General features: G+C 41.0%; 1 protein-coding gene across 2 annotated transcripts in view; it reads right to left on the bottom strand.

The window, feature by feature from the left end:
• The window catches only part of mtus2a (microtubule associated tumor suppressor candidate 2a), a 59438-nt gene extending 34796 nt beyond the window's left edge, over positions 1-24642 (bottom strand). For both annotated transcript variants that reach the window (XM_030747301.1, XM_030747302.1), the window contains exons 1-4: positions 24557-24642; positions 10720-12984; positions 9531-9786; positions 6500-6757 (exon numbers count right to left, since the gene is read on the bottom strand). In XM_030747301.1, coding sequence (XP_030603161.1) covers positions 6500-6757; positions 9531-9786; positions 10720-12741 — 2536 coding nt within the window. In that variant the 5' untranslated portion in view covers positions 12742-12984; positions 24557-24642. The remainder of the gene's footprint in view (positions 1-6499; positions 6758-9530; positions 9787-10719; positions 12985-24556) is intronic.
• Between the last annotated feature and the right edge of the window lie 1168 nt (positions 24643-25810).

Here is a 25810-nt window from a genome sequence, read left to right as displayed (position 1 = left end):
GCGCCACGGGTCGACGCGCAGGGAGTGCGAGGGCCCGATATCACCGCTTGCGGTTTTAATTATTATTTTATTTTTCCAAAAGGTTTCCACATTACACAGTGTTATTGATGTCCTACCATTATCTAATTTAAAAAGTATATTTAATGGAGTTATTTGCTTCTTTTGAAGGATGCATCAGCGTAAAAACTTGCCAAAAGTGGAAAATAGCAATAAGAGTTCCTCAGCAGGGAGAGGATGACCGACAGGGATTCTGTCTCTTGATTAATATAGATGCATCTTTGCCGGTCTGAACCATCTTTTAAACTCATAAAGTTTGATTAACGCAGAGCTGGATGAAATACAGTGGGAGTTAAACAGTTAATAAACAGGACCGTTGAGCCCATCCTCACCGTTAGAGCGCTGCTGCTCCAATAAGCCTCTGCCATGTTAGTTTTTTTTCTCTCTCTCCTCAGCCACAGAATGGCAGCCATATCTAATTGGCCCATCTAATGTTCTCCTCCAATAGCGTGTGCACGTGTGTGTACACACGTTTGCGTGTAAGTGTGTGCGCACATGCACCACAGAAACCATCTGTTCACAGTGAGCGAGCATGAGTCACAGACTAGATCTGAGCCATGGCATCTGGGGTATGGCAGTCACTCTCCTCTCTATGCAGATCTCTGCATGCCTTACTTTCCGCTCTTTTTTTCCCCCCTGTCTTCCTTCCTCTCTTCCCTTAGCTCATTTTGAGCCATTGAATTTGCTTTCATCGCTGCATCTCCCTTCAGCTCTTCTTCTCTCCTCGGCTGTCTGCTCACTTCTGCCCGCCCTTCATTTGATTTCGTCCAATATTTTATTATCACAAGACAAGACAAATAGAGGTGATAATACTCAGTTTGTTTGGGCGATTGAGTTTCCATCATGGAGACAGTGTGGCTCAAAGGCACAGGCTTAATCAACTTTCTTCTGCTAGAATCTTCTCTCAGCTATGGAACAGAGTCTGTCAATCGCAGAGGAATTAACAACACACACCCGTCTTACACGAATGGATGCTCTCTCTTCAGTGCAAACACACATATAATCATGCAACACCTTGGAGATGCCAGCCACTGGCTAAAGCATGGATTGAATTAATGGCCAATTAATGCCATATAGAGTAACCTATGGCCCCCTAGATACTAGACCAATGCATATATATATATTATACAAATATATACAAATTGTTGATAAGATTTAATTAAGGCCAAAGCAGTTTGGCTCCATGTGACCTTGATTAGCGTAGTGTTGGGCTGTTGTGTATGCACAGAATGCCCTAATTCCAATTACCTCTAATGGTGTCCAGCTATTCAAATAATAACAATAATAAATACTCTCTGGATTGTCCCTCTGTTTCTTATAGACACATTGTACACACACACACACACACACACGCACACACACACACACACACACACACACACACACAACACAACAGTGGGAAGTATAAACTCCAGGGACTTTCCTCTAACCCACTTTACTAGAGCCCTGCAATCTTTCCCCCAGTGCTTTACTCCTTAATGATTTCTTCTATCAGTATCATCCAGAGCACTAATGGAGTCCGTTTTGCTTGTTGATCAATGGGGAAAAGGAGCAACTGAGATTGGCCTTTTTTCTCTCTGCACAAGTAGGTAGTAGGTTGCTGGAGCTCCCCTGACATCCTTGATGGAAGGATGTGAGAATGCATCCGTCAGTCTTTCTGTTCTTTGATCAAAGTTGGAGCGTGGTGAGGGGGGGCAAAGATCCCCGAGCAGAAGAAGAAAATCAGGTATCGCCTCACTCTGCAAATGGATTTGTGAACATGGACCAGTGTGTCATAGAGTGCTGTGGGCTGTGTAATGGTTTCTAAATACAGTTTGATTGTTTGTTTATTTTAATTAAATTTTTTTTTGGGGGGGGGGCAAAGCACAAGTTTGAATTTATTTTGGATTTTTTATTTTTTTTTGCATTTTTGGCTACAGCAGCTTTTTGTGACAGTGGAGAAAGATACAGGGGAAGACACACGGGCAAATTGGCAATGGGCCGGGACGCAAACCCACGCCACCCACACGTGGTCGCTGGCTTCACCACTAAGCCACCCAGGCGCCTTATTTTGGATTTTCTCTAAACCATACAGGGTCAAAAATATACATAGAATTTCAAATATGATCATACACTCAATTCAATATTTTAAGAAATGGTGCTGAAGGTTCTACAATAACTTGACAAGGCCTATTAACTTCTCAGTAGTGATCATGATTGACTACAACTAGATTGACCAACAATACTCAGAACAAGTCCAGGGAACAGTGAAGATCCAAGAAAGAGAACTATAGATTTACACACTCTCTTGGAGTCATTTCTAAACAACTGCAGATTCGAAGATCATCAGTTGCAAAAATTAAAATATCACATAAATACAAGTTATTCAGATGTGTCAGCACTTTGTCAAAGTCTGGAAGAAGACCTGAACTGTCACCCTCAGATGAGAGGAAATTGGTTAGAATGTTTAGGAACAACTCAGGAGCCACCAAGGCTCCAGCCTGCCATAAATTGGAAACTGCTGTCACACCAGTGTCACTGTCCACAGTGAAGCCAGTTTTTACAATTGCCATGCACTCAGAGGATGCTGACCAAGAAAGAAGCCCCTGCATCTTACTAAGGGACATTTATCCATATTTTAGTGGGTGTATATGTATATATTTGAGCCGAAGTACATATGTAAATTTGACCCCGTGTGGATTAGAGACAATCCTAAATAAATTTAAACTTATGCACCCAATTCTTGATTTTTAAAGTCATTAAGGATGTATGCTGTATAATTATTCTGGAAAAAGAACAGTTCAGTGAAAGAATTAAAACCCCCCAAATTACCATGACATTCGTACCCACGATGAGTGTATGTAACCTTCTGACCACAACAGTATTTTGGCCTGTTTCATACACTGCTGTGATTGCAGGTAAATGCATGACAACTCAACCCTGATCCAACAAAGACAAGAGCTAGTGTGATATTCAAAAGTTCCCCCCACAAATTTTCTAAAGAAAGGTAAGACAAAAAGACATCAGACAAGCTTGTGTTTAAGGCTCATCGAGTGCTCACACAGCAGGAGAGACAAAGAAGGATCTACAGCGAAGCCCGGTTTAGTCTGGAGGGTTCAAAAAGGGCCAAGAGTTCAAATATCTCACTGATAAAGGTCACAAGCACCACACAGAGTCAAAAGTAGAAAGTAAATGTTCCTGCTCTCCCCTTCTTTCTCCCCCACTGTCTGGCATGTACATGCACACCAACAGACACAGACATAAAAATGAACATCAAAGGGCCCTAATCTTCATCCTCTCACCTCTATCATCCTCTATCCCATTTTAGTTTCACTGTGCTCTGTGGCCATTCAGCAGCAGGTAGAGGAATATTCTGCTGCAGGCACTAATTTTAAAGACTCCTATTCCTCTCTGTTGTTCTGTCAGGTGCTGCTGCACTTTGTGAGTATATGAGCTGTGTAAAGGTTTCAAACTGCCTATGGAGTTTTGATTGATAGGTGACTGACAGTACAGAGAGCTGTTTAAATAGATAATGTGCTAACAAGAAAGAGATAATGTCACATTGTGTATGTTCATCTCTATAATTTAATAGATTAAGTATATGATTAGAGTAGTGTGTGCTGGTGTGATGCATGTTGGTGCAGCAGAGACTTTGTGAATCTCATTTCACTGATTTGTTTTTAGGAAACTACTGTACAAATGAAGCTATTATATGGAGGGAAAGAGGAATGAAAGGAAGGTTGGATGGAAGGAAGGACATTTATTATTGATCTCTGAATTTCCCTCTATAGTAAAATGAGAAAAAATCCACAGTTGTGGTCAGAAGTAATTTGGGGCATTTAATGATTTCTTTGAACAGCATACATCTTTAATCACTTTAAAGAAAAACAAGAAATGGGTGCACAAGCTTGAATGTATTTAGGATTTTCTCTGTTCCACACAAAGTCAAAATTATAAATACAGGATCAAATAAGGAGCAGCATGGTGGTGCAGTGGTTAGCACTGTTGCCTCACAGCAAAAAGGTCCAGGTTTGCATGTTCTCCCCGTGTTTGCGTGGGTTTTCTCCAGCTTCCTCCCACAGTCCAAAGACATGCTTAGGTTAGGTCAGTTGGTGATTCTAAATTGCCCAAAGGTGTGAATGGTTGTCTGTCTCTCTGTGTTGGCCCTGCAACAAGCTGACAACCTCTACAGGGTGTACCCTGCCTCTTGCACTATGACAGCCGGGATAGGCTCCTTTTTATGCTAATAGGCTCCTTTTTATTAAGAGACACTACCAGTTGTATATTAAAATCACTAACAAGAAGTTAATAAACGTTGCTCTTGTCAATTTAAAACACATTGTACAACCTTCAGCATCACTTATTAAAATATTTAAGTGTAGACATATATATATATATATATATATATATATATATATATATATATATATATATATATATATATATATATATATATATATGTATGTATATATATATATATATATATATATATTGGAACCTGTATGTATTATTTTGACCCTGTGTAGATCAGAGAAAATCCAAAATAATTTCAAACTTGTGCAACTCTTATTTTTTAAAGTCATCAAAGATTTATGCTGTTCAATCATTCAACCTTGGAAAAAGAAGGCTTCAGAGAAATCATTAAAAGCCCCAAATTACCATGGCATTCATGCCCATAACGAGTGTATGTAAACTTCTGACCACTGTAATTATAGAGCTCTATGGAGCTGGTGACACGCAATGAGCCAAATGCCCCAGAAGTGTTTCAGTACATTACTATTTTGGTGTACATTTTACATCTTCATTTCACAGATTTCTGTCCAGGGTGTATTGTACCTGACAGGCTTCAAAACTCCATTGACCCTGAGTTAAATGATTCACTTAGATACTAGAGGGAAATATCACTGTGAGAAACTGGTGAAGTTTAGTTGGCGGTAAGGAAAATTCAAATGGGCCCAAAGTGAAGTGTGGTGCAAATGTACACCACCATTCATTATACATTATAATACAAGAGGTAAAAAATGAATACATGAAAAAAGATTAAGAACACACCAACAATGAGGAGCATGGGCATCTTGATAGTGGTGCAAAAGAAGGATACAACTAACAGTTATTTTTATTATTTCCAACACATTGCCCCCCCCCCCCCCCCCCCCCCCCCACCCCCACCACCAACCCCCCCCCCATCCCCAATCATTATTTAAAACCCCTGAGATGTTCAGTTTGATATCATAATAGACAGAAAGACTATTATGAATATTCCCATTCTTTAAATGACTGCTCACTTCATCTCAATTCCACATGCACACACATGCCCCCACACTTGGTCAATTATGGCACTACTTCCTGATTAACACCTTTCTTCCATAATGTTTTTCCTCAAACACTCAAACACACAAACAAAATTTAAATGATAAAGACAATGTTTCTACCTGAAGCAGGTTGGCTTTTTGAAAATAAAACCTCCTTAGTTATGCAGCTTTGTTTTAAAAAAAATGATAAACACATTCTGCTCTGGAAACCCACGAGGGATTCCTCTTTTCCCTGTTGCACAGCAGAGAGCTGCTCCCCCAGTACCACACAGTTTGTATTCATTTTTAAACAATGGCAGTGAGAAGAGAAGGATTAAAAAAAAAATATGAGTACAAGGGGAATAACGAGGGAAAGGAGTGATGACATAACACGGGGCCTGACGTGGGTGAGAACGGAGGTGCTTACGTCAACTGTAACTGGGAGAGGAAGAGCAAGCGTTCCCTATGTAGGTCACATTAAAAACACATGCAGCCATCACAAAATTCAGCCAGTTATCCAACCAGTCTGTCAAGCAGCACTGGGATCACAACTGTAAAGTCTTCCAGGCCCCCGATACTGTGAAAATGAAAACTGTTCACACATGTATTCTGTTATCTCTGCTAATGCTGACTGAATCTGCAGCGCAGACCTAGTAACACAAACCTATTGACGATTAAACACAAACGCAAATTGACTGAACTGAACTTATCACAGTATCCCGTCATCAGCAACAATGCACTGCCAATGGCTATAATCAGATTTTTAAATTTTTTTTTTGGTTTCCTTGTGTGTTATAGAAGACGTGCTCTTTGAAGCTGTGTCTCTGCAGAAGGTAATTACATTGATATTGTGTATGAAAATTCAGAGTGAAGGATAAATTGTAGGAGGGGTGGAACTCAAAGAGAAAGCAAACTGTAACATAATGCATGTGGGTGGGGGCTGTTTATGCAAACTATATTCATGAGGGAAAACAGAGTGGAAGGCAACAAAAGCGCTATGGTGCTTATTGCAGTGTACTTGCTGTGATAAAGACAGCATTAAAGTGAACAGACAGACACTCACACATTGTGAATGTGACATCATCGAAAAGAAGGAGCAAAGACCAAATGCGTGGACAGGCCTCTATGTCAGTCATGGTAATCTTGGTGTCAACAGATTTGAGCTGACTCACGGTGAGCTGTTCTGCAGGGGTCACTCTGTGTGCTGTCAGCAGAATGGGTTGAGGAGACAGAAGATACGCTGGAGCTCCGGACAAAGCCAAAGGCCGCCAGGCGGCCCGCGGGGAGGCGGTTGGTGCTAAAGCCCGGGGGGCGAAGGCCCGACTGACTTGCTTTGGGAAGCAGAGACCTGGAGGCCGCAGCCTGGGGCTGGGCTGCTGCTGCTGTGGTAGGAGGAGGGGCAGGAGCCTGATGGGTGGCAGCCTGGTCATCTGAGATTGAAACACAAAGCATGTTAAGTGATGTGTAATACTGTGAATGCTGAAAGTTGATTAAGAGGTATGCATGTAACCACAGCTGAACTGAGAAAAAAAACTCATTCACTGGTAATTAACTGCATTTATACTTTTTTGTTTGAGTTGCAACAAGTGCGTGCTGGCACATAGGAAATTAGATGTGTGTGTAGGCGTGGGTGTTAGTATTTATTCACTAAACTCATTAAGAAAAATATATGCAAAATGTTCAGCAGTTGTGAACCTTTCCCCCTGTGAACCATTCATTATCCTGTGTTGACTAAACTCTCAGTAGGCACCAGGAAGTTCTTCGTGTTATAACTCCGACTGCTACACCAAGTAAATATAATATGTATACACACAACAACCTGTGAACAGCTGTGTTTGGCTCTGGTGGAGCTTACAGACTGGGCTACTGGCCAGCAGTTTCTCAAATGCCAGCACTGTTGTGATGTTCAATGTGACACTCCCAGTACATTGGTGATGTATCTGTCTAATCCATAAACTGCCTGGTTTATTATCAGTAAGCTTTCAAAGTTACCTGAAGCACTAAAAGCAGTGGTTTCCGGACTTTAAATACAGTTTGAAATGAAAGGTAAATAAAAAAAAGAGAAAACATTACTATTGAGGGAGGGAAAAAAATGATGAGAATCAAAGAGAGAAATTAAGGCTAAAAAGGTAATCACAGCTCCACAGAGGAAGCTATTGTCAGGGAGCTATTGTGAGAAATCCTCCCTTTGCTGTAATCTATGGTTTCCAATAGCAATACAGATGAAATGTGAAGGCATGAACAACACAGGCTACACACACATATACACACAATGGGCAGCGGGCAAATCCCCAGGCCATGGATAAAAGCTCCATCTTGGCTACACTAGCCTGCAGAACAAGGTCTAGATCCTGGGTGGAGGAAGAGCTTTAGCCGCTGCTGGCTACAGAGATAAGGTAGGCACCCCTCATTTCCTCTCCATTTGGCACAGCTGCATGTGCCAGTGCATGCTTCAGGGGTAACCACCACATCAGGACAAGAGAGAGAGAAAAGAACTTTGCGAGGGAGAACGAAAACTCTGTTGGAAGGGAAAGGAAAAACTGGGAGAAAAATAGAAAAACTCTCCAGTCTAACTCCCCTCCAGCATCATCAGTGCTGCTGTTCGCACTTGTCACGTCTTCCCTCAATCCTCAGCATCTGCCTGTGTGCCATGTGGTCTGTTTATTAGATTGGAGCATGCTCCTCTAGAGTGAGAATGTCAGGATCATTCAAGATAAATGGTCTCATTTTTATTCTATCCTCCCAACCCCCACTGTTCCCTGCTCGTCCGCATCTGAGAGACAAGGGAAGGAAGTGAGCTTGGCAATCATCAACTATACCCTACAACCACTGGCTACTACTGAATGAAGGGAGCAGCAACCTGTCTTTATTCCATTGCTTCTCTGCAATAAAATGACCCTAAAAAAAAAAGCTTATTTTGAATGCTTCAGAAGGCGATGAGCTTCACCCATGCTAAAGATTTGAATAAAATCACACCCTAAAGAACACTTTAATCCACGGGCTTTGGATAAAAGCAAGGTGAGACATGAAAAACCTGCACTGAATACCTCCACAAAGTCTTAAATTCCATGTCACTTAATGTAACACTTGAAGCATAGGCTTTGATTTCAATTCAATTAGAGTAAATGTTATTTATACAGCGCCAAATCACAACAAACAGTCGCCTCAAGGCGCTTTATATTGTGTATGTAAAGACCCTAAATTTAATGCTTCGCTGCTATTGGAGTAGAGAAGAGTTTCAGCATGCAGAAGCTTTGGTTGCTACAGCCTCAGTATAAAAACGATACGGAATTTAGATCACACAAACACAGATGCTGATACACACATTGCTAAGCAAGTCTCCATAAATGTGGATGATTTCAGCATTTCAGGTGGTGTTTATCAATGCAGCATGCAAAGGGCATGGATGATTTCAGCAGGAAGATAGTGACATCACTTAAGTGTTAATTGCTTTGTACTTCAAAGGCTTTTGGCTCCCAGAGGGCCGAGCAGCACGTAGTCGCGCTGCATGTGTATTAATAAGGATGATGATGATAAGGAAGCCTGACACATCATAAAACTACACTGATCAATTCTGTATGTGCAGTTTTGGACCGTTTGTGCGTCTATGTATTAAAGTACGTATGCATATGTACAACATCTCTCTGGATGTTATCAGTTCGTGTCTGCGTTGCCGCCCTCAGCTGCAGAGCAAATTGAACGTGCATGGGAGTGATAGATGGCACAGCCTGCCAGCAGTGTGCAGGATGATGAGAAAATTTTTAGATTCCAACATCGCATTTACGGTTGAGCTGTGACTTAAATCTGAGTTCGGCAGCCAGAGATGCTATCTGAATCATCTGAATTGGAAATTTTCAGTGTGCAAAGAGAAAATGTGAGCAAGCAATTATTTATTTATTTTATTTTGTAGATGGCAGCCTTCTGGTGAGGAACAACTCTCCTCAGAGTATCTCTTAAAGCCTCCCAATCAGATCAGGCAAAATTAATCTCAGAGAATGCATTTTAATGAGCTGCCTTCATGTCGGGCCAAGATTTTGAGGGGGAGTGGGGGGTTGGGGGGTCCCAAAACTGCTTGTTGCAGATAATGCTGCATAAATTTTGGGTTGCTGAAATAGAATCTGAAAGGTGCTGTAACTCAGAAGAGGTCGTCTGAATCTGCTTTCTTTGTGGAGAAATTCAGACCTTACCAAATGTTTAATTTACCTCTATTATCTTGGCCTTGATTAGTTGCTGGGATGACAGGTTGGACTGGCTGGCTGAAGACTTGTGTTGACCTCAGACCTTGACTAGGTCCTCTACCCTTGGCCGAGATTGTACCCGTTCTGGTGACAGCTCCCAGTCCCAGACGCAGACCTCTGCTAGATCGCAGAAGACTGCCACTCCCTCCAGCCTGAGCAGCAATCCTGCTCTGCATCGCGTCCTCGGCTGAGCAGCCTTTCAAACTGATGGATCTGCTGACCTAGAAATCAAAATCGCTAAATGAAGTCAAATACCATCAAATAACTGACATGCCATGTTTTAGGAGTTCTGACGCCATTGTTGTACAGTTAAATCACACAAGTGCTTGTCAGTTTTCATTGCAGCATTTCAAATAGGGGCCACACTGAAATGTGGATTGAGATAATACAATATGCATTTTTTTTCCTCTTTCTAACTTTGCTACATTTTGATGTATGTGTTTGCTATGACTTAGTTTTTCTCAGATTTGCTGTTTGTTAACAACAGTCTCTGGCTACTGTGACAGCTTTAATTTCATGCAAAAATGTGATGCACCCTGTAATCTAATAGCAACACCATGCTGATTATTAAAAAAGGAATTTCTTTCCTCAGATTGGGACTCTGCTACATGTTTGTTTTCCCCTTATACTGCGAGTAGAAGCAATCAACAGTCTGATGAAAAATGGAACCCAGCAAATCAGATGTTATTAGCTCTAAATGAAAATGTAACAGAGTCCTGCAGGGAAACTCAAAGCTGCAGAATAAATTTAAAATGCTGATACTGTCAACAGTATTACTGTGTTCTAGGCAAAATGCTAACATACATGCAATGTCATGTGAAGCACTGAGAACTGACTTGTCCCTGTGGGCTTTGCATTTCAACAAGCATTAAGCATTCCTGTTTTACTGCATAGGCGTATGAATGCAAAATGAGTCTATTTAATCAGTATCAATAAGAAATAGGTTTAGAAGCAATAATGGGCAGGTCCTCTGAGAGTGATAATAAAATGCAAAAGATCTGTTATCAATTATACATGGTTTACTGACAGAAGATGGGCCTGATGGAGGCATTAATATGCTAAGTCAACAAACCGAACAGAAGAGTTTTGTGAGTAAGATTTATAATAATAAAATAAAACCATGAAATCACATGCCTACATTAGATAGTACTCACCTCTGATGGTGTCCCATAGAAGTTGTCTGCCTTGCTGCCCAGTTTTGGGGGTGCTGTGTGGCTATGTGCGTGTGCAGGTGGAACAGTGTTTGTGTGTCCAGGAGTCCTTATACTCCTGCTCAGCATTCCTGGTGGAAAAATGTTTGTCTGCATCTCCTGGCGGTACTTATCATAAAGCAGATTGGAGGCACAAAGAACTGGGGCTCCTCGGGTTTCTGAATCGGGCCTGGAGTGTTCTTTAGGTGTGTCTTTAAAGGATGTGGATGTTTGACTGTGGGTGCATGTTGAGAGCCTGGATGGTAGAGAGGATACCTGATATGGTCCATCAGCAGCCTGAGGCTTAAACTGGGGATTCTTTCGGACGTAGGTAATGATTTTGGGGCGAACTCCTTTAGGTTTAAGTTTAGGTGATGGTGAGCTTTCTTTGGGGGAGTTGTTGTTAGAGCTGGGGGAGCTTTGCTGGTTGTTAAGAGGCGCTTTGGGGATTCCACTTGTGCTTATATTAGTTTTGACTGGTGCTCTCAAGCAACTGTTGCCATAGCCCTGAGCTGATGTTGGTACAGCAGGGATGTGTCTAACCACTCCAGAGACATTCCTGGAAACGAGGTACATGGAGGGTTGCCTGCACGGTGAGCCCTGGGGTGTCCTGAGAGGGGAGTGGGGCGGGGTAGATGACCTGGATTCAACGCCAGTCCTGTTGGGACTGGAGCAATTCCTTCTGTATGTGAGCTGAGTCTGAGGTCTCTTCTCTAAGGTGGAAGGATTTGAGGGATTGGAACTGTGGCGTGCAGTTGTAGCTGGCTGTTTTTCCACTGGTGGAGCCTCCCTTTGGGATCCCTGGTTGGGCTGTCTCAGCTGGGATAATCCAGAGGTGTTGTACAGGTGGGAAAAATCTGATGGTTCACGTAAAGATGATTTTGTAAACTTTCTGTTTGACCCAATACTGTGTGAATCTGCAGAGAGGTTAAGAGGAGAGGGTTGCCCTGTCTCATTTTGCTGACTGTTGGACTCTGCTGCACTCCTTGACCTTCCCATCTCTGTCTGACAGAGAGGTCTCACAAGCTGTTGCCGTCGTGGTGGTAGCACCCTCTCCTCAAATCCAGCCTTTCTCCTCTGGCCCAGCCCCCCATCAGAGGTCAAGCCATTTCTGTGACTTCCCTCATCATTTCTCCGATCCTGGTTACAGTACTGAGGGTTGGGGGTCTCCTGAGGATGCATTGATGGGGAGTTCTGATTGGCATCTGCAGGCGCTGCCCTTCTTCTATTCTGGGCTGAGGTAGTGTTTTGGGCATTGTGATAGGGGTTAGTCTTGGACAGAGAGGTGAGAGAAGATTCTCCATCACCATCCAGAGCACTAGACAGGCTTCCACTGAGGGAAACAGCTGACAGGCTGGAGACAAACACATTCGTCTCAGACTTAGACTCCTTCAGTCCCCCCTTCCATCTCTCTCTGCCTGACCTGGTGTCCAGTTTACCTGCTGTCACACATGTGTCTAGCTCCTCAGTGCTGTGACAAGCAATCCTTTTCTGCACCTCTTTGCCTCTCTGAATTTTACTCTCCACTTTGTTGCTGTCATTGTCATTTCTTCTCACACCAGTTGAAGCAGAGCTAGCTGTGGAACTTGACGATATGGACATAGCACCTTCATCTTTTCCATCTCTAATGCTTCCTGCATCATCTTCCTCCTCATTCTCCTCTTGAGTCCTGCTTCCAAGGTAGGTATGTATCTCCTGACATGCCAAAAGCTCATAGTCTCTGAGCTCAGACTCCACGCACTGCTGCTCTGATCCCCAGAACTCTAACTTTTCTGGGGAGTCGCTCTGAGAGACCAAAGGAGGAATGGAGCTTGTGTTGTATCCCGGGTCCTCATACAAACCTCTTCTTTCTTGAACACTGATTGAAGACAGTTGATTGGCATTATCATCTCCAGACTGAGTGAACTGGATCTGGGTTTTACTTCCAATCTTTTCTCCTCTGTCAACACTGACCCTCAGGCCTTGGACACTAGTTGGAATGCTCATGTCGAATTAATTCTGTTCAGACTCAAAGACACCAGCAGGGTGCTGAGGCCATTTATGGAGCTGCAAAAGTTACTTTCCTCTCTGCCTTTCCTCCTCAGGGTCTGATGACAGCTCTTTTGAATAATCCAGGGACGAAATGTCATCTCATGAAATCTTTCTCACTTCAGCTCTCTTATTTTACACTTACATTGAGTTAAAAAGCTGTCTGTGATGGTTTTTCACCGAGATTGAGGTCTTTTCAATCTGAAATAAAAGACAACAAAAGGAACTGTCAGGAAAAAAAAAAAAGCATCAAGTATGCTTAAAATGCAGTTTCCCACTTTTGTAGTTTCCCACAGAGCCAATTGCTACCAATTTATATATATATATATATATATATATATATATATATATATATATATATATATATATATATATATATATATATATATATATATATATTTAGCCTGCTCCGGGTAGCAGCAATTATGAAATCAGCAGTGTATAGAGAACCATTTTCTGCTCTTAATGTATGACTCATATCAGTGAATGGCCATTTGAAACAAAGCTGGTCGCCTGTGAGACAAAAATCACCAGAAGCGTTACAAGAAAATTACAATTTTATTGTTACCTTGTTTCTATTTTACAGGCATCAGAGAATTTCAAAGTAAAGGAAAACTCTCGACTCCCAATTACAAATTCCCTGTTTCATAGTGGGTGTCTAGCATAAATGGGTCCTATGGAGCTGGTACTATGCAACATGTATCAGGTAAAATAATGAAAGTTAGCAAGTTTGATTGTGTTTTCAATAGGAGGGCTTGTGCCAATAGATGCAGTTTTGACTTTGTGAAAGGTTTCAACTCTTTGTTTTTCTAAGTATTAGTTACATAATGCAGGACAAGCTCGCAACGTCTTCAGATCACTGCTGACACTTATTTTGAAATATTAGCTAAACTAGCAATAATGCACCCTACATGTGGTTTTTGCCAGGCCTGCAGTGCTTGTGCTTGTTTGCTTTGCCCATGTATTAAAACGCAGACATGTATGATTTATCATGTTATACTGTTTATCTTCATTATATCACTGTATACAGTGAGACAGCAAGAATGGTTGTTCAGAAATACCAAACAAATGAATAATAAAAACATTTCTTCTTTGCATAACACATATTCATTGTATAAGACAAAGTAACCAATTGTGGGTAATATTAGGATTACTGTTTGATGAATACTTATTTATAGAAATGCATGACAACACATTGTGTGTTCTAAAAAAAATTCCCGAAAGCTAGATAAATTAGACTTTGATAATCTTGGTACCCTAGGCAGTTTATATAGTAAGTTTCATCCAGGAGGAGTAAGGGGACATGTCCATGCTATGATCATCATAGGAAGATTATCATTAATTTCAGTGGTTTCAATAGATATTACAATGGTCAATAAATGAAATTTTTAAAAGTAAAGAAGAAATGCGAGAAACACCATTCAATGTCATTATGAGTGTTGACATAGTTTGCTCTTCATCGGCCACGCTGCAGCTTCCCTGTTTGGAACTCCACAAAAACCGGCTGATCCGAGCAGGGTTGGGTGGAGCATAAATGAGTAATCCATGACTTTTTGTGACAATAAAACAAGATTATTTTTAAACTTCACAGCCACATGATCTTAATAAGGACTTATAAATAACTACAACAAATGTTAGGGAAATCTGTTTATGGCCGATATGATGGATTTTTATACATCATTAAATATCTGTGTTGATCTTAAAAATCCTACAGAGGGGATTTAGACATTTACATCAAGTGTAAAATGACTGTACAATGGGGACTTTTATATTAGGTACCTTACATGTATTTTGATGCTAAAGCTTGAAATATTTGTTTTACTGAACTGAATGGTTAAAATGCTTGTTTCACCACTTTTAACAGTTATTTTATACAAAACAATATCCATAAAGACCATCACTATAATAATAGTGATGTTCTTACTGTAAAGAGTACAAGGAGGGTGATTACAGATGTTCACTTTACTTATGGGAGAAAATAGAAGAGTGGAGTACAGAGTGTTTGCATGTAAGTGAAGGAATCGCCCTGGGGATGGTTGATGAAGGCAAGAAAGAGGAAGAAGGGAAGGGTGAGAAGTGTTTTGTAATGAGCTTTTTTCCTCAAGAGAATGTAAAATAGAAAGCGGGATGAGAACTGGGTGAAAAGACTTGCAATAAAAGCGTTTCCGATCATTAAGTTTTTATAGAACGCACAACACAAGCAAAGCAGTGTCTCCGATGTGTTCAAAGGCAGGCATCATCCTAACATGAAAAAGATGAAAATTAGGTGCAGAGGTCGTTAATGGTGAGGAACAGAGACAGGAGCTCAGAAGGGATAAATCCATGCGGTATGCCTGATCACTACAGGAGGGTTTCCACTCTCCTCTCAGCATGTTTTCTGTAGCGGGTGGATTTAGTTAATGTTACGATTGGACTGTACACAACAACAGCACGTCCTGCTGCATTTACACTGTACAGCCTGTGAGGTGTCTGGAAAATAGAGATTTATTTTAAACAGTTGTGTTACTATTTAATGCACAAATTAACTAGTACCACCGAAACATATTACACATCGCATTGTAAGATGATTTAAACAAGTGGTATAAAACACACACACACACACACACCCACACACACACAACCACAAACTCAAACCCTCTCAGAATAAAGACTTCCGGGTGTCTCCTTAAATTTCTCCACAATTATGCGAGCACGCTACGAGGAATTCTCCTTCTGCCTTGAAACGGAAACATTAAAACCATTGAATATTAATGGTTTCAGCTCAGTTGCCCTTCAGGAAGAGCATATTTTGCTCACTTGTTTGCAGAGCTGTTTCCTGCATCACAGAGAAAACTTGTACAAAGCAAAGTTAGATTTGAATCGTATGCTATCAGAACTGTCAGGTACATTCTGCACCAATTCATCTGTCTGTGCAGTAAAAGCATATACCCCAGGGAGAGTCATTATGAAGTTAAATATATGTCTTCAAACCACCACGCTGAATGCTTGAGTAGCTTCAGAAGTATGAATGGCTCTCCCACCTTCTAATTATATGTGCAGCAGGGGTGTCTGTTCTCATTAGAGAGTGGCTTTTCCATGTGTCCTGTGACATCTCTCACTGCCTGTGGTGCATTTGATATTGCTCAAAATTTGGAGAGCTAAATTCTTTCCAAATGAACTGCACAGGGGAAATATTCACATATCATTTTAATTTCTAGAAGGTTATCTTAAAAGTAATTTGGCAATACCACCACAGTTACCTGAAAAAAAAAAGAATGAAAAGGTAGCACTGGCAAGCCGAAATTAGATTTCAATATCGTTTATTGTGGTAAAATAAACATTTTTTTTAATACTAGTATTCTGCGTGGGAACATATGGAAATTCATTGTGCTTGACAAACAGAGAACATGGAGGATAATCCACACACTGTCTGCTCCCCTCTGCCTGTGTGTACCCTGCTCATATTTACCCTTGATTGGTGCACACAATCAAATAATTAGCTAATTGCAAAACACACACAGAGGCGGGGATGGAGAGGGATGTGCTACAGGGTGAGAGAATTCTCATAGAGGACACGTGTGGCAGATCAATTTTGGCACTGATGTAGTGCTGCAGCTTGTGCTGATGACAGCACTATTGGGAGGCTGAATGTTGAGCTTGGTTACAGTGGCTGAACCACAATAAGCTGCGTTTCACTGAAATGTGAGCCTTAAAACAAACAAACAAAAAAAAAACAATCAGGCAAAACTCTAATTATAACAAGAAAAAGAACAGAAGAATCTGTTTGATAAGAAAATTTTTAAAAAGAAAAAATTAGAAATATGAATATAATATGTTATTAGTCTTATTTTGATGTCACACATGCTCAGATCGTCTAAGTAAAGAAGATTAAATGCGAGTGAGTGTTGGTTGAGGGCGTGCTGGTTGGCAGGAATATGAATTATGCAATTACAAATGTAACATATATGAAAAATCTCTTTGATCATCCGGCTCTGAGCAGAGGAAAAACTGCAAATAAGAAAAACTAAGTAGACAGGGCCTTATGCATCATATATCAGTGCATATCAGTTTTGTATCCATTGCTGCCAAAACTGCTCCTGGAAAATCTAAAACTTTATTTATATTACATTTTCTTTTTTAAATTTCCCTTTTATCCAAACTAAATGAATAATGTGAGTTGCTTGATGATAACATTGTAATTGTGCATTTTCCTCATCCTGGGATCTACTAAGAGAAAAAGGTCAGTCAGACACCATAAATCTGAAGGTCACCTTTACACTTTTATACTCATATGCATTCTGCTGTGCATCACTTTCACATTCAACTATGGGTAAAGATGCATGCAACCACAAGCACATACAATGTGCGCAAAATGCACACCGTACTAAATATAGATGAGTGAAGGAGCAATCATATCCCTGCAAATAGGTGGAAAGGCTTAAGTGATGAGAGCGTGGGCCATGACTAGGCGATAGCTCAGTGGTGCTTAAGTTTGGCGAATGACACTTGGATTTGTGATTTCCACTGGGCTCCTAACCCATCAAGTGCTGCGTTTAAAGACAGAATGCTCTTTTTGGATGGTGAAAGAGGAGAGGCTGGTAACACTACATGATAGGGGTCGCAATGAAAATCAGAAATGGTTTTGAATTAAGAAAAGACAGAGGCTTTTCTTAGCCTTACATTTTTTTCTCTCCCAGCAGGAATGAGTGTGTGTGGGTGAGAGATTGAGACACAGACCTGAGGTGGGAGAAATGAGACATGCAAATGGATACAGAAACAAAGAGAGTTGTTGCTGGAGCACAAAAGCTTTCTAATTAGTGCTCATTTGGACCTCTATATTATGCACTATAGAGCCCTGTTTCTGAAGTGACTTTTGGAAAAAAGCCCAAGAGAGCAAATCAGTTAATAAAAATCTGTTACAAGATTTAATGGTAATTGGTATCAAGTTGCTCATGTTGATGAAACTTGGAGTTGTATCACCTTCTATGTGTATAAAAACAAGCTGTGACTCAAATTCTGTGTTCACTCAAAATACACTGGTTGCAATTTTCTTGGCCATTCCGATTTCCTGATACCAATTCCAGTTTTCTTTCTAAGAACCATAATTGACAGCATTTACATACAAAGCTGCAGGTGCAGCCGATTAATATAACAAAACAAATGTCAGGCATTTATATAATTCTCGAGTATGCTTATAACTTCATCAGATAGCAGGACATTGACCCTTGTCTCTTTTTCACTCGTCTTTATAATTTTCCTCATAACTGCTTTGATGCTTTGCGCATACCGAGGCTGCTGGCTCATGGCTCACTCTGAGCTCTGACTAGCTTTAGCTTTAGCCACTTTACTTTTATAAGCGTCTTTAAAATCTCCATGTTCAGGTGGGTGAGCATGATTTAAATGTCTGTTTCGCTTTGTGTCTTCACTCACGGTCAAGAGCTTCCATGCTAATGACAAATATGTGACTGTGCGTGTGGCTGTTTGCTTTCAAATCTGTGCTAGTGTTGTGTGTGCATGAAACGGACTAGCTTGTAATTGCACATTATCCTGTCACCAGTCAGGACTGAGAATGCTGGAAATTGGCCAATTCTGCTCCATGAGCGGTGCATCTCTGGTATTCACACTATCAGGTTTGGCTACATGAAATGAGCACCCTGATGGTGTACTCATGAAAGTCAAAAACAGGTTAGGTTTGTCGTCATAAGTTTTTGCCATCTTGACTACTTGGCTTGTCCTTGGTGTGTAGGCTGTTTGTTTTTTAATTAGATGAATGAAAGGGTCTAAAGACACTAGTGTCTTACACTAAAAACAGTGCAGAGGGTTTTGATTTTTTACAAAATCAAAAATTCAGCCTCCTCGCTGCAGTCTTCTAGTTCCTCCTTGGTCAAAATATGAGCCAAAATATGAGAGAGCTTTACAAAGTTCAGGAAGAGAGGGTTACCAACCTTATATTCATTCAGAGGATCAAAGTTGAGTACTGCAAAGAATTTTTTTTTTTTTTTAGATAAAAAACATTAAATTTCAAAGGATTATGCCCCAGCATCTCATATATTCTTCTTTGAAAGCAAGTAAGGAAATGTGACGTGCATATCTTTTTGTTCTTCTGTTGCTGAGCTGGTTTACATTTTCTGGAACACATGAATGCATGTGACAGTACAAAGACAGCCACCTGTGCAGACACATCAACACAAGCCTACAAGCCTTCCCCTCGGTGTCTTTGTTGCTGGTCCAGCAGCACACGTGGCTATTACAGAAGCCATTTGTCTTTGGCACTTTGCTTTATTTCTCTCCTCCCCCACTAGAGAGCAGACAGGTTTTTCAGCTCTGTGGTCCCAGGGGGAAACCCAGAAACACACACATATATTCATTGCCCCATGCCCTATCTCACTTTCATCCACACATGCCTCTGTTGAGATGTAAATTCCATCACACTGAAATAAGCAAAGGCGAATGAACTCGAGTGGACAAAGCGATGACTTGTGCGTACCCATAATTTATGACTCCTGATTGTTCCTGCATGAGAAAATTAGATTGTGCAAGGATTTGCATTAAAATGCAGTGGAGCAGTTATCTTTAAATTTTTTTTCTCTCTCTCTCTCTCTAATTTTGTCCATGCTGTGTCTTTGCATACATGCAATTAATCACTAAGGACATCAACCTTGTATGTCCTTGTACACTGAACATGTTGGCAAGTGTGAACTTGTGAAAAGCTCTGTTCTACAGCTGTGGATAGATGTGAGACATAAAAATGATCATCTTTGCACCAGTTGGGGGGGGGTTCTTTACATTGTATTCCTTCACATGATCATCCAGCAGGATAAAGCTTAGTGAGAAAACCTGTTCAGAAATTAGGTAAGAATTAGTCATCCATTCCGTCCTTTGCGCCCCACCATCGCTGTCTGCCAACCACACAGACGAAAATAGCAGTGAAATAAGCTAAACGCTCCATTTCCACAAGACACAATGGATACCCTGCAGACAGAATTTCACAAGTGATGATTCACTGAAGTATGCTTGACTGTTTATATGTGCGAACCAAGCAATAACCCAGTATGCACAGCAACGGGATTACCATCACACAGAAACAGAGAGGCAAGCAGAAGTGCGAAAATAACCAGAAATAGTCTTCTCCAGCTGCTTCATCGTTGTTTTGCACTGATTCTCTTTAAAGATGTGCTTACAGACATGTTCCTCATCAACGAGCATCGCTCCTCTGACAGAATTTAGCTCACAATATTCAGTTCAGCGCTGTCCCTTCAGTGATTCACCGTTATGCCCTTTCTCAATAACTCTGTCTCTTTTGCTTCCCTCTTCCCTTTCACCCCTTTAATCTCGGTTTCATCCTAATAATACAGAGTTAATAAGGGCAGGGTGAGGTAATCAATCTCATTTTCATCCTTATGGATGGCACACAAGCAGACTACATCTGCCTAAATAATCTCCTCTTGGATCCCCCCCTCACTCTACTCCTACAGTTGGACACCTTTTTGTATCCCACGGGAGAGTAATTCTGTATCACAGAGGAATCAGTAACAGGATTTCTGCAGGATCTTGGGTCATAGTGGGTGGTCATATATAAGTGAATAAGGGAGGATGAGAATATCAGATCATCTGCAATAAAAGCTGATTTATTTCCTTATTTTGGGCTGGCAGGCGGTGTTTGGTGCCTGCTATGAAATCCACAGAAAATCACAATATGCCAGTAATTGGATTTATTAGATGAAGCGAAATGAAAAACGGTCAAATGTTGCCGCACGTTCACACGCACATCCATCCATCAAGAAGTGTTCATACACGAGGTTTGGCTCACTGTCACCGACACGGCCGGCAGAGAAAAAATAAAAGGAAACTTAAGATCTAAAAAACAACGTAAACCACAGAGATGGTTAGTTTGCATGTACATGCAAAATGAAACACCGCTAAACATGAGTATCACCTTCACACACAACAGCACACACTCAGGCAGTGACTATCACTGCAGCAGGGGCAGAGACAAAGAAACAGCTTCTAACCGGGAGAAAATTTGGCTTCAAGGAGGGAAAAAAAAAGGTCTGCTGCACAGAAGAGCGTGCATGCACACATCTACTAATGCAATTTACCATCCCCTTAAATTTTTATTTTTTCAGTCTTTCTTTCGCCAAAAACACGCGATGAATCTCCACTAAATCAGACACGGTCCCTCTTCGCTGTCTATTTTGCTGTGCTGTGCAGCCGGTAATGCTGGAGCAGGATAAAGTGTAGGCACACAATAATAATAAACTTTTTTCATACAGCACTTTTTAAAAGAAGATGCAAAGTGATTTGTGTGGTTCGACTACAATTTAAAAAAATTTAAGACTGAGGCAAATAAAAGCAAGTTCAATACAACAAAACTTGAATTAATATGAAAGGACAGAAAATGGCAGGAAACATATGCAGGAGAACAAAAAAAGAAAAACGACAACAAAGCCGAGTCCGTTCTGGATATTCAGAATACGGCAATTACTTGGAATTAAAACACAAGCTAACAAAGATCCAGACAGGGGTTTATTGAGGAAAGAAGAGCAGAAAAGAGGGTGTTTGTCCATGCTGGCTGCTGGTAGCACCGCATTGTTATTAGTAAAGCCCCTCCACCCACCAGCCTCACTCCTGTCGCAGAAAAAAATGTTAACTCTTACATAGCTGGATGGGTGAAACTGTATGAGGTAGGACAAAGAGTAGAGGAGTTCATTTCAAATGAAAAGCGGTGCAATGATAGTACAATTCTCCATGGGACTGTGACGATGCCGCATCCTCACATAAACTCACAGACATACAGAGTCAGACATAAAGCAGGAGAGGCGAGACGGCCCAGACAAAGAAAAGCTGAGAGCAACTTAGACGAGCTGAGTCACTCCTGTTTATTTCAAGGGAATACAAAAACAGAAACAAATGATGCCGCAGAGTGCAAGGAGTGGGTGCAAAGGAACAGGGATGTGAGGGATTCTGGTTAGTATTGTAATGTGTAAATGTATGTATAATGTGCAAATGGTAAACCCCCTGGGGTGTGGGGGAGGGAGAACTGGCAAAGGATCAGTGAGAGGTGAGCAAAGAATAGTGTGAGTTGAGGGTTTTTGGGAGTGGCAATGATATGCAAAAAAAAAAGAAAGGGGGAAAAAAAAAAACTTGCCTGAACAGTTTTCGTACAGTGAGTAAAGCAAGGTTAGAAAGTACAGAACAGGATAAAAACTGCTTCAGGAGGAGAATTCACTGTGCTGCTGCTCTGATATTGGAACATGGGCAAGTCTAAAAAAAGACCATAGATGTGCATTGTTGAGAAGTTTCATAAAACATTAATGATGTAGACCCAACTAAAGTTAACTACAGCTACTATGGTTCTTACTATCACACTGGCTTTTAGGTCCATTCACAAAATTTTCTTAATTTTCTTAATAATGGCTGTAACTTAATAAAATATGAGATAAATATAAAAACAAAATACATTAAAAAAAGGAAAATTAAGTGCACGTCTCCTAAACTGACTGTACATATTCACCAAATGGATGCACACAATCCACACACACGAGTGAAAAAGGTCTTTCATGTCAGCTCCTTGTGGAACAGAAAACTGCATGTGTGTGCATGTGTGTGTGTGTGTGTGTGTGTGTGTGTCATCAGGGGAGGCGTGCCTCTCTTTTCACCCTCTAATGTGTTGCCTGTGACTGCAGGGGAGGAGCTACAACAAGCTCACTGCCACCTTCCAGACAAAAGCAGCGTGAATTCGAGAATGTGTGTATTGATGCTCAATTCACACAAAATACACACGCATGTGTACATGCAGTTGTAAGTGCAGGACATCCCTGCAGTGAGCAAAGGCATGTTCAAAGTGTTTACTTGTGGATGGTTATAGCAATCATCTTATTAGAATAATTGCAGCCTCTTCTTCTTTCTGTCATTAACCCTTTTCACCACTATCGGAAACCACAGCTATATTTATTAGCAGTACACGATCATCCAAACAAAAGTAAAAAAACACACAAAAACATTGCCGTATGTTTAAAAATTAATTAAAACCTTGTACCTGTGACATATTATTTAAAGGCACACTGACCAACTTTAATTTTCTTCTCACCTTCAGTTCACTTATCGCCTCAATTTCTCCTTCCTTCCTTTCCTTCCTCCTCCTCCTTCTCCTCTGTTCTGTCCTATTAAACGACCTTGAAGGTCATACCGGTGTGCTACACTCATGGGCTTTGTGACAAACTGTTTTACCTGCAGAAACACACACACACACACACACACACACATACACGGAACCTAGCACTTAAACAAAACACACAAAGTCAGACACACGCACATGCAACCACTAGTGATATTCCTGGCAGAGATCTGATGAATTGATTGCTCTTCAGACCTAGCAGAGGTCAGATGTAATGAATCAATCACACATGCATCAGCATCAAGAACAGCAACTAGAGCAGTCAGTGTACAGCCAAGGCCGTAAGATCCGCTGTCCTGCTTTGATGCAGTGTCAACCTCCAGTTTAACGTGACTGGGAGGGATTGGGGAGATTTAACAAAATGGACTTGAAGATCCATAAACGTGGGAAGTCTCTGATACTGGGATCAATAGAGGAATCAGACAAATCCAGTAAATGCTAAAAATCATCCACTTATTTTATGCAGAACCTCTCAGAGTAGAGGCACATCGTTTTCATGTTTGAGTAATGCAGACAAATTCAAAACTTTTACACTTGCAAACTGGAACATATTTGAAAAAAGTACGAGAACTTAATCCAAGCAGCTGAAAAGGAGAATTCACCCCAACAAAGACCGACTGCCGCCCAACTGCCTCAAGGACAATCCAACCATCCGACACCGGCCAATCAAGACAAGAGGCATCAGCATGAAATTCCCCAGTCACTTTTATTTGTTCCATCCATTGTTTTCTTTTCTCGAGTCTCAGTCCCCTAACAGTGAGGCTGAGAACATGGGAAGTGTTGCAACAGGAACTAAAGCATCAATACTGCCACTGTGCCTTAGGTTCCTTGAAAGCAGTTTGAAAATACTAAGGAAGTAACGCCTGTATGAGTGTGCAGCAGTGTCATTTGTGGACTTAGAAGTTAAAAGCGATAAGATGAAACAAAGATGAAATTTTCTTATCAAACTTTGCATTTTTAAACGTACAGCTCTCCACTCTCACTTGGAAATGGCTTAAACCTGAGCCAGCAAATGCAGGTCAGGAAATTAAAAATACTGCAGCGTTTCTAATTATTAAGCCACATGACATCTTTTTCTTATATATTATAAAGCTGTAAATGTCTTTGCTTTTGCAATCGATCAACACACTCCACAAAAAAATAACTTATCAATAAATAACATTTGTCAGAAATGAAGACAAAATCCTTCAAACTCACGTCCATGTCATCGCTCAGTGAGTGGATCGGGTCTAAATCCTAAAATCTATGCTGGATCATTAGCAGCACCCTCAGAGACTTGACCTGCTCCATCCATCACACCATCTCTTCCTCCTGACCTCACTTTCTCTCCAACACTGAGGCTCAACTTGGAGGTTACAGATATTTATGCGTAGAATTGAGCTAAAAATGTCGCAAATTCTCCTGCACATTGCCGTGAATCGCGCCTGCCAAAAAAAAAAAAAACAAAACCCCCTAAACTCACTGGATCCGCATTTCGCCGAGAATCGTGCTGGTAGAACAGAGTCAGCAGCAAGACCCGAAATCCTACGAGCAAAATACGTGCGACACTTCTTCAGGAAATCGGTGCTGGCCTTCCAAGCAAAATAAGCGCTGGGTGTTTACAGTCGTGCGACTTACCTGCAGCTTTCTCCGTTGCTGATTCATTGAAGAATGTCGGCAAAAACGCAGGAGTTGCAAGCGCGTCTTCCCACTCCCTCCTCGCTCTCTCTGGCTGGCAGGAACGACGCACGGAGAGAGAGGTACTGCGGACAGGAGGAGGTGGAGGGAGTTGGAGGAGGAGCGGTGCTGATGCTGCAGCCGACACCTGGCTGAGCATCTTTCTGCTCAGAGGCCCCGGCTTTCTTAACACATTTGCGTCCTCTGCTGGAACACGCGTGAAGCAGGTTTTATGAGAGGTCTACCCACCCTGTTAAATGAGTGGATTTCAACATAAATACATTAGAACTCTGGATTCTGGATTCTGAAAAGCTGGACTGCAAGATCTGCAACTAAATAAATCATTTATGCATTTTAAACATATGAGGCATACATACTGACACTGCTACCAAAGTAGCAGTCTGTGTGCAGGATTTTTGGGAATATGTATATACAGATAGGTCCATAGGTTTTTGGGCAGTGACACAATTTATGCCTCTATACACCACCAAGGAGGATTTTAAATCAAGTTGCTGCAATCAAATCCAAAATGAGCTAATATTTTTCTTAAAATTGTACATTTTCTCAGTCCATCCATCCATCCATCCATCCATCCAACCATCCATCATGAGATGATTGCCTATGAGACTGAGATTTGCAAATCATTTCATTCTGTTTTTATTTACCTTTTACAAAGCGTCATAACTGTTTTGGGTTTGTAATTTATTGCCCAAGTTCTGTGTTTCAATAAATTGTGTTCAGTTCTTTCTTTTTATAATATATAAGTAAATACTGAAGTTTAGGAGAACATGTAGGACAAAAACAGTAGACAGATTTCACAATACATGTGATTTCCTTCAGTTAGGTTTTTATTATAAAATTATGGGAAGTTGGATTTTTTTGTATGCTTTGATTGCAAAGCTTAAAAACTGGATTTGTCAGCCACATATAGTCAATTAAAGAGAGCCACAGTGGCAGGCAAAAATATTTGGCTACACCTCATTGTTTGTCTGCCGGTGGGCCCTTTAGTTCCAGTGATGGGAAATCTTAATTCTTCCCATTATCACGACATTTTGGACAATTCCCTGCTTCCAACTTTGTGGAAACTTGACTGGCCCAGACATACTGGAGGCCTGACCTCAATCCCATCAAACACCTTTGGGATTAACTAGAACAGAGATCCAACATTAGTGTCTGACCTCACAAATGTTCTTCTGGATGAATGGGCAAAAATTC

The sequence above is a fragment of the Archocentrus centrarchus genome, chromosome 14, assembly GCF_007364275.1.
Source record: "Archocentrus centrarchus isolate MPI-CPG fArcCen1 chromosome 14, fArcCen1, whole genome shotgun sequence".
Lineage (NCBI taxonomy): Eukaryota > Metazoa > Chordata > Actinopteri > Cichliformes > Cichlidae > Archocentrus > Archocentrus centrarchus.
The sequence above is the reverse complement of the archived record's forward strand: the minus strand, read 5'-3'. Positions and strand labels throughout refer to the sequence as shown.